This window comes from Pelecanus crispus, chromosome 10 (assembly GCF_030463565.1).
Source record: "Pelecanus crispus isolate bPelCri1 chromosome 10, bPelCri1.pri, whole genome shotgun sequence".
Lineage (NCBI taxonomy): Eukaryota > Metazoa > Chordata > Aves > Pelecaniformes > Pelecanidae > Pelecanus > Pelecanus crispus.
Window position 1 is genome coordinate 21,887,186 of NC_134652.1, and position 8,678 is coordinate 21,895,863.

Consider the following 8,678-nt stretch of genomic DNA (forward strand, 5'->3'; position numbering starts at 1 on the left):
TTAGAATATCACTTTTGTACACAAATCAAAACTTTTTGCCTAAAACACTCATACTCTTAATCTGTATATTTATACTGAAAAATGCTGTAATAAAGGGCTTAAAATGTATATTTACTTCAGGATGCAAGTATAGTGCACTGCATAAGCTTTCATATAAACAGTATGTTAACACAGCCATTTCTGGTAACCATTCCCTAATATATAATTTGTTCGACAAAAGACATATGTAATATCCCACACTTTTGGTTTGCTGGATAATTTCAGGTTGTTAAACATATTCTCTGAGTAACACATACTACACAGTAATCTGTTGAAATACTAAAAATAAAATAACCAAGATTTATATTTTTGTAAATTATGCTTTATATCCTCTAGATTGTTACATGCTTTTAACAAAAGCTAATAAATTAAAGGTACAGTAGTATCTAAAAATAGTTGAATTGTCTTTCTATAAATGCACTGTTACATTCTGTTAATTAGATGGAAACATGTAAATACATGTTAAGCTTGTCATAATGCACCTCAATAGATTAAAGACAGAAGGGAATACTATGATCATCTAGACCGACCTCCTGCATAGCACAGATCAAAGAACCTTTCCCAGTAGTTTCTGCACCATGCATTATGGAACTTCTGTTTTGAGCTGGGGAATGTCTTTGAAAAACATGCATAAATTTGGCTTTAAAGATTTCATGTGATAGAATATCTCTACTGGACTACAAGTAGTTGTTCCAAAAGTTAGTGCTCTTTGTTCAAATGCAGTGGCTTAATCCCAGTCTGAATTTGTTGAGCTTTAGCTTCAATTCACTGGATCTTACTGTAACCTATTTTATTAGATCCCTTTTATCTATTATCCAAAATACTTTCACTGTGTATTTTTAGTATATAGAGCAGGGTCAAATTACATTTTGGCTAAGATTTAAATAGGTACTTTGATTTCTTATTCTAAGCCTCAAAACAATTTCTCACAGATCTTTTCTGAACCCTTTCCAGAACTTTCATTAACTTTCTTTTCCAACAATGAACATCAAAATGGGACACAATATTTGGCAGTGGTTCCATTAGGAGTCTTTATAGAAACAAAGTCTCTGCGTCCCTCTAACTCATGTACAATCCTCTCTTGATACATTCATGGTAGTCCTTGTAACTACAGCACTCCTTTAAGAGCTGATGTTCCATCATTGTGCCTGTCAGTCCTCTTTCTCAGTGTCCCTGCATGCCAGGACACACTTGCCACAGATTCCATTTTCACCCACCTGCTGTACAATAGCATAGGCAGACCAGGAGCAGAACAAACTTCTGAAGCCTGTGAGGTAGCACAGACTGCAAGATATGGAGTGTTTCCTCCTCAGGAGACAGTCTAACCTCCTGCATTATCTTATCCTATTAAGAGTTGTATTGTTTAGGGAAAGGATACTACGCATACTACTTTCTGATGAATGACTAACTGGAAGGCTCCTATCCTACTAAGGCGCTAGGTAACTTCTGCCACCAATATTCCATATTCATGTGGTGCAGATTCCCAGACAACAGAGGTGTGTAAATGTGGTACTTCCTGCTAACCTACATAAAAGCAAAATTCAGTGTGTATGGGAGTGTCTGCAGGGTTACTTTCACAGCAGTCCTTGCTCCTTCCTCCTAAACAGCTCTCAATAAGGCACCTTGTAGTGACTGCCTGTTATGACAGACAAAAAAGATCATGGATCCAGCTAGGCATTTCTTCTTCCAAAGTACTACAGTGATATACACTGGAACTCCTGGGACAAACCTTTGTATACTGTTGTTAAAGATCTCCCTTAAAAATGTAGGGACCTGTGTTTCTGTAAATCTTGAGAAACTCAACTACAGTTGACAAAGTAATGCTAATGTATAAAGAAAAACTAGAAAGTTCTCAGAAATTCATCGTTTATTCCTACAGAACAGCCATAAGCATAAAACTTTTTGAAGTATCTTAAGTCACTGTCATTTCTGTTCTCTGTGAAAATCTACCCTTTTTCTGAAGGTCTAGTCTTGCTCCCATTTAGCACCAGCTCTGAACAGAATGACATATTAGCTTCCTGTGCTTATGTTCTCATCTATTGCATTTTGTTTTCCTTAAGGAACCTTTTCTATATCTTGAATTAGTCCTTCGGTACAAACTTTCTTTCCAAGATGTGCTGATGAAAGCAATTAGGAGAGAGATATCCTATGATCTGTTATAAGGTCTATAGGACATAAGGGAAAATGCTACTCCTATACTCAGTAGGATACCTATAAAACCCTTTGGTATTTGGATGTCTAATCTTCCTCTAGAAAAGGAAACTTTGCATTTGAAATGGCACAAATGCAGTCAGCTGCTGTGCGGAAGACACCCGATACCCTTACTCTCTTGGTTCCAACAGATCTTTTGATTTCTATGAACATCCTATAAACCATTCCACTCTATGTTTAATTTGCTAGAGAAAGTTCCTATTGACAAATACTTAAGATAGCAGGTCAAGGTAATTCCACTAACTAATCCTAAAAGAATTGAGGATATATTAATATGGCATGATTAAAGACACATAAAACAGAAAAACAGCTGACACTAGCCAGCAAAGTCTTAAGGACATTTTTTTCTAAAAGAAATCCAATTTCATTCTTTGAGGTCACAGTTTAATTGCCAAAGGTAACAGCAAGAGCTAGAATGTACCCAGGTTTTTGTGGAGTATTTCAATTCACTTGTAAAAGGCTGCATAATTAAAAGAAACCACTGGACAATATTAATATATTTGTGTATCACATGAATTAACAACTGTCTCACTGCCAAACCTCAAAGAGCAGCTTTCAAAAGGAACTGCCACTGAATGAAACTGTTCATTGTAAAGTTTCTGCAAAGCTGACACTTGGCCTGACACTATTTGACATCTTTATATATGAACTGGAAGTCTGTATATCACAACCCCCACAGCATTTGCAGAAGACAGTGTTTAGGAGAGAGGTATTTAAATAGATTACTTGATCTACCTGCACTTTATGTAATCAAAATTCATGTTAAGGTAGACAGATGCAGAACTTCGTACCTAGGCACAAGGAATGGAAGCTGCTCCCACTGAGTAAAAGACTGCACCCTTGAAAGCCCTAACTCTTAAGACAATTTTGGTGGGTATCACAGACTTACAGCACAGTATGAGCATCCAGGGTGATGCTACATAAAGAGAGCTAATGAAAGCTTTGAAAAGATACACACTGGAGTAGTGAACCACATAAGGAATGGAGATTTTATTTCTGCATGTGGCACTGGTGGACTGCCGCTAGAAAACTATGTATAGCCCCAGTGTTCACCTTTTCAGAAAGACATTCAAATTCTGAAAGAGACACAAACCCCCCCCCAAAACAGTTAGAGAAAATGTCTTACAACATATGACTAAAAAGCACAATCTGTTTATTTCATCAGAAAGCAAACTGAGAAGTAACTTGATTACACTGTACAAGTACTCTGACAGAGAGAAAATGCCAGCGCTATGGGGCTCCTTAAGCCGGCCGGAAAGTTACAAGAACTGTCTAGAAGGTGAAGCCAGGCACAATGAGGTAATAAATGAAGCACCATGGGTTTTTAAGTGTAAGTGACAATCTTTTCGAGTAAGAGCTGCAAAAATTGAAGAAATCTTTGATTCTTTGACATCTTCAGATAAGTTCTGGAGACCCTTAAAAAGTTATGTTTTAGTCAAACACAAGTAACTGGGCTCTGCATGCAGGTAGGAAACACAAAGGCCTTGAATGAAACATAACAGCCTTGCTATGCAGGAGACCAGGATCAATACCAAATAAACCTTTCTGACTTCACACCATAGGAACATAATAAACTAGAATCTTGGATCCCAGCTGTCCCTTGAACAGACACATAAGTGAGTATTTGAGAAGTTTGGGCTCACTTTAAACACTGTGTATACACCACTAGAAAACTGGAGAAGAATGGCCAGAAAGGACAAAATCTTGTCCACATCTTTGCAATGAGATTTTTTTTACATAAAAGCTCATAATACTCTTCAGGCTTTATGGCACGTGTACAGTATGGATTGAGTTGTGCTTAGAAAAAATGATATATTAATAGTACAGATAAAACACTTATGTATCATTAGATTAAATCGTAACACATTCATTAGGATAAATAGCAAGTGATATTTTTGTCTATTAATAAAAGAGGGTTTTTTTTGTTTTGTATCATGAGAAATTCTATTATCACTCTTGTATTTTTGCCTTGGCCTATTCGTCTCATGGATAACAGTATCTTCATAGATAATCTTCTGTATCTTCACGAAGACCTTTTAGTTTCCATGTGGCCTTAGAAGGCCTGGTTCTGTCTTCATTTTGAGGTCACTGAAATAATGACTGGTTGTTCTTGGACCGGACTGACCATCAAGAATCTAAGAAATATATTACATAAGATACTATAAAAACAAGACTAAATTCCCATACAGCAAAGGAATCAAACCGAAAATGGACAAGCCTGCAAACAACATGAAGCAAACTTGACATAAACCAGATATTTCACTGTGTACAAACAATAGCTCTTGGCTGATAAACGGAAAGAAGTTTTAAGGTTGTTTGTATTGTCATAAGACCATGTCTTGCAGAATCACAGGTCTGCATCAAACGATCAGGGATTTTCTGATGGCATATGAAGGGACTGTAATAAAGATTTGTGAGATGCTATTTACTAATAGCTAAGAGAGTAACTTTGTTCTAGTTCTCTATGATGAAAACAGTGTAATCTTTCACGTCCCTAAGAAAGCTTCTCTCTGTGTTGGCAAGGAAATGATAGAAGAGTGTAATTAAGCAATGATGACCCTAAAGTGAAATGTGGATTCTTTACAATATACAATGTCCTTCCCACCAGCCACATGTGTTTGTCAGATGTTTATAGAATCTTCATTAACTAAGAGCTTTGCTAGATAACAGAAGCTGAAGCATGGCATCAATGACTCTGATAAGGGCAAGTGTACAACCAATCTGCTTGACAACTGACAAGAGGCTGGGGTTTGAAGCAGACTGCAAAAAGAACACAAGAAAGTGATTTGCAAAGGACATTCCAGTTGTTTGCCTTCCGTCTCCTTTCCTCTGTCTGTAATGAAACAAGATTTTTAATCACCTAAAATACCATTGTTCTCTTGTCTTTCCATCAGAAAGTAAATATAGAAGAAATGCATTATTTTGGAGTATTAGCTGCACTGTCTGTTTTCAACATCATTGCCTGTTTGACCAGAGGCAAGCCTTTGGAAGATTGGGACAAGTTATCAGCTATAGGAAAGTCTGATGCACACTTTCATGATGCTGAGGAAGTGGAAGACGAGACTCATTTTGACTTTAAATCTTTCCTGGAGAATATGAAGACGGATTTACTAAGGAGTTTGAATTTGTCAAAAGTCCCCTCACAAGTGAAGACCAAAGAAGAACCACCACAGTTCATGATTGATTTATACAACAGATATGCTGCAGACAAGTCCTCCATCCCTGCATCCAATATTGTAAGGAGCTTCAGTACTGAAGGTAGGAGAAGTCCTAAATATGTGGACTAGAATTTTTGAAGAAGTACATGGACAGTAGGTACTCAAATTCTTTTGAAATTCAGAGGGAATTGAGTGCCTAACTTCCGCAGATTCTTTAGAAACCAGATTAAAATTTTGGATTGTGGTCTTACTCTATAGTTTCTTTCAACTTTTTAAAAAATACAATTACCTTTAATTTTCTTCATTGATATTTTTACTGTACAACATTATCTTCTCAATTGCATCAACTGACATGATGCACTGTCAGGCTTTACATGAATCATGTTTCTCAAAGCTAGAGATTTGGGACTGAGTTTTAATGTTAGAATGCAAACTTTTGATAATCTGTAATTGAAACATCCATGCTAGAGAGCTTTTCTTTCAGGTGGGCTCTTCTCATGCTTAAAAACCACAGCAGCCTACTGAGAAATGTGTCTCTGGATCCAAGCAAGGAACAGCAGTGCTCCCCCAAAATGCTGGTTTAGATGGAAAGATTTATATGGAAATGGGTAGTCAAGCTTGTCTCAACTAAAAACTTCAAGATCCCTGTCTGTGTAACATTACATAGACATTTAAAAGCTCCATCAAAAGAAACAGTGAAAGTTAGAAGTAAATGCAATCCTTGTGATAAAAATGAGACTGGGAGAATCAAAGCTTCTGTTTATATGAAAAATAGACATACACAGGTAACAGCACTACAGAGAACTCCAAATTCCCAAATTAGAGCCCCTAGTCCTGAAATTGAAAGAAACCGTAACAGTATGAGCTAGATTATAGTTTCTATATCTCACCCTCCTCTCTGCTGCTTTAGTGGGTAAACACTGTGAAGAAGTGTCAACATTAGCCAAGTAAAATTGCCCTAAAGCGCAACCATGATTGAGTAATTATCTTACATTGACCATCAAACAGACATCAGTCAGTGATAACTTTTAAACACCACCAATCTGATCTTCCAGCCAAATATCTGCCCCTCCCAAGGCAGAGTTGCTGGTACTGCACATACCTTTGCAGGAAAAAAAAAAAAAAACCAAAACCAAAACCAAACCAAACCCACACAAGCTTAGTGAGTCCAGCCTGGAACAGACTGGGACCTGTGCATGAAAGGCTGTTTACCACCAAGTCCCAATTTAGACAGAACCTGAAGCTTCAGTTCAGGATTTTCAAAAACTTTTCTATTTCCCCAAACTCCCAGTAATCCAAGCTGCTTTCAAAGTTATTTAAAGACAACAACAAAAGCCTCAGCACAGCTAATTCTTAGAGACACTTAAATATGTAGTATACTTCTCTGTATTAGGAGGGCAGTTCATCCCATTGAATGATGATAAGAGTAGCAAATTCATAGGTTTTTTTAGGAATTCTTTATGTAAAAATCTCTTTAGGAAATTGCTAAATCTGAACACTCCCCGGATGCCTTATTTATGAACTCAATACGGACCAGCACTACCCACAGCTTGTTCTAGGCAGACTCTTTATGCTCACGTCCACACACTCACCTGACCATGCAATCTTGTTGAAAGCATTACCCACACCAGGGACCTTCATTTCCACTTTTCACTCCCTGCCCTTGAAACTTGACCAGAAGACCTCTTTTTTTTTTTTTTTTTTTTTTTTTTTTTTGTAATGCTGGGTAGCCATGCTCTTATTTTACCCCCAAAATACATCCTGAGTCTTTTAAAAGCAAGTTACTTGGACAGTCAGAAGCACTGTAACCACGTGTTTTAATTTCCTATTGCAGATGTTGTTTCTTTAGCTTCACCAGAAGAAAATCCATTTCAGAAACACATCTTGCTCTTCAACATCTCTATTCCACGATATGAGGAAATCACCAGAGCTGAACTGAGAATTTATATCTCCTGTCACAGGGAAGTTGGGTCTCTCTCTAGGCTGGAAGGCAATATGGTCATTTATGATGTTCTAGATGGTGACCACTGGGAAAACCCAGAAAGCACCAAATCTTTCCTTGTCTCCCACAATATCCAGGAGTGTGGTTGGGAGATGTTTGAAGTGTCCAGCGCTGTGAAAAGATGGGTCAGGGCAGATAAACTGAAGACTAAAAACAAGCTAGAGGTTGTTATAGAGAGTAAGGCTCTGGGTGGTTTCACTTGTGGGAAGCTGGATATCAGTGTTACCCCTGACACTAAAAATCTGCCCCTGTTAATAGTGTTCTCCAATGACCGCAGCAATGGGACAAAAGAGACCAAAGTGGAGCTCCGGGAGATGATCGTTCATGAACAAGAAAGTGTGCTAAAGAAATTAGGAAAGAACAACACTTCATCTGAAGAGGAAGAACAGAGAGAGGAAAAGGCCATCATTGGGCCCCACCAGCATTCCTCCAGAAGCAAGAGAAGCATCGGAGCCAACCACTGCCGGAGAACTTCCCTCCATGTGAACTTTGAAGAGATTGGCTGGGATTCCTGGATCATTGCACCAAAAGATTATGAGGCTTTTGAGTGTAAAGGAGGCTGCTTCTTCCCTCTGACAGATAACGTTACCCCAACAAAACATGCTATTGTCCAAACTCTGGTGCATCTCCAAAACCCAAAGAAAGCTTCCAAGGCCTGTTGTGTTCCAACTAAATTGGATTCAATCTCCATTCTTTATAAGGATGATGCTGGTGTGCCCACTTTGATATACAACTACGAAGGGATGAAAGTGGCAGAATGTGGCTGCAGGTAGTATATAAAGCAGAATCTCTAAGAATAAGAATACCCTCTTTTTCTGCTCTGTGTAAATCTGTACATTAGTGATGCAAATGAAAATCCTTGCAAACAAGGTTTGGAGCAGGGTATGGGGCTGGTTGTTGTTGTTGCTGCTTATTTTAAAGGAAAACTGGCATTTAAAGAATCGCAATCATTGTAAATAGCCTGCATTATATATCATGGCAAAGTGAATACTGGATTAAAAAATTGTGAGATTGAATGAACTATGCATTATTTGGCAACAGTGATACAATTTCAATACCTTATTTCAGCTCTTCTGTTTAACTGATTCTGCTTGGGTCACAAACTAAAGGATTTTCAATGGGGATTTAGGATGTCCTAGGTATTGAATTAATAGGTATTGAAATCTAATTCTCTCAGCCAACTCTGACATTTTCAACTTCTGTAAAACTCAGTAAATGGAATTTGGTCTGCATGGTAAAGTCAGGGGTCTAAATCCTGCACGCCTTTT

The 8,678-nt window shown here is 37.8% G+C and overlaps 1 protein-coding gene across 1 annotated transcript; it reads left to right on the plus strand.

Annotated features, from left to right (window-relative positions):
- The first annotated feature begins 5,162 nt into the window (after positions 1 to 5,162).
- On the plus strand, positions 5,163 to 8,183 carry GDF2 (growth differentiation factor 2). The gene is made up of 2 exons (XM_009482884.2): positions 5,163 to 5,508; positions 7,243 to 8,183. The coding sequence occupies exons 1-2, from the start codon at positions 5,163 to 5,165 to the stop codon at positions 8,181 to 8,183; spliced, it is 1,287 nt and encodes a 428-aa protein (XP_009481159.1).
- The last annotated feature ends 495 nt before the right edge of the window (positions 8,184 to 8,678 follow it).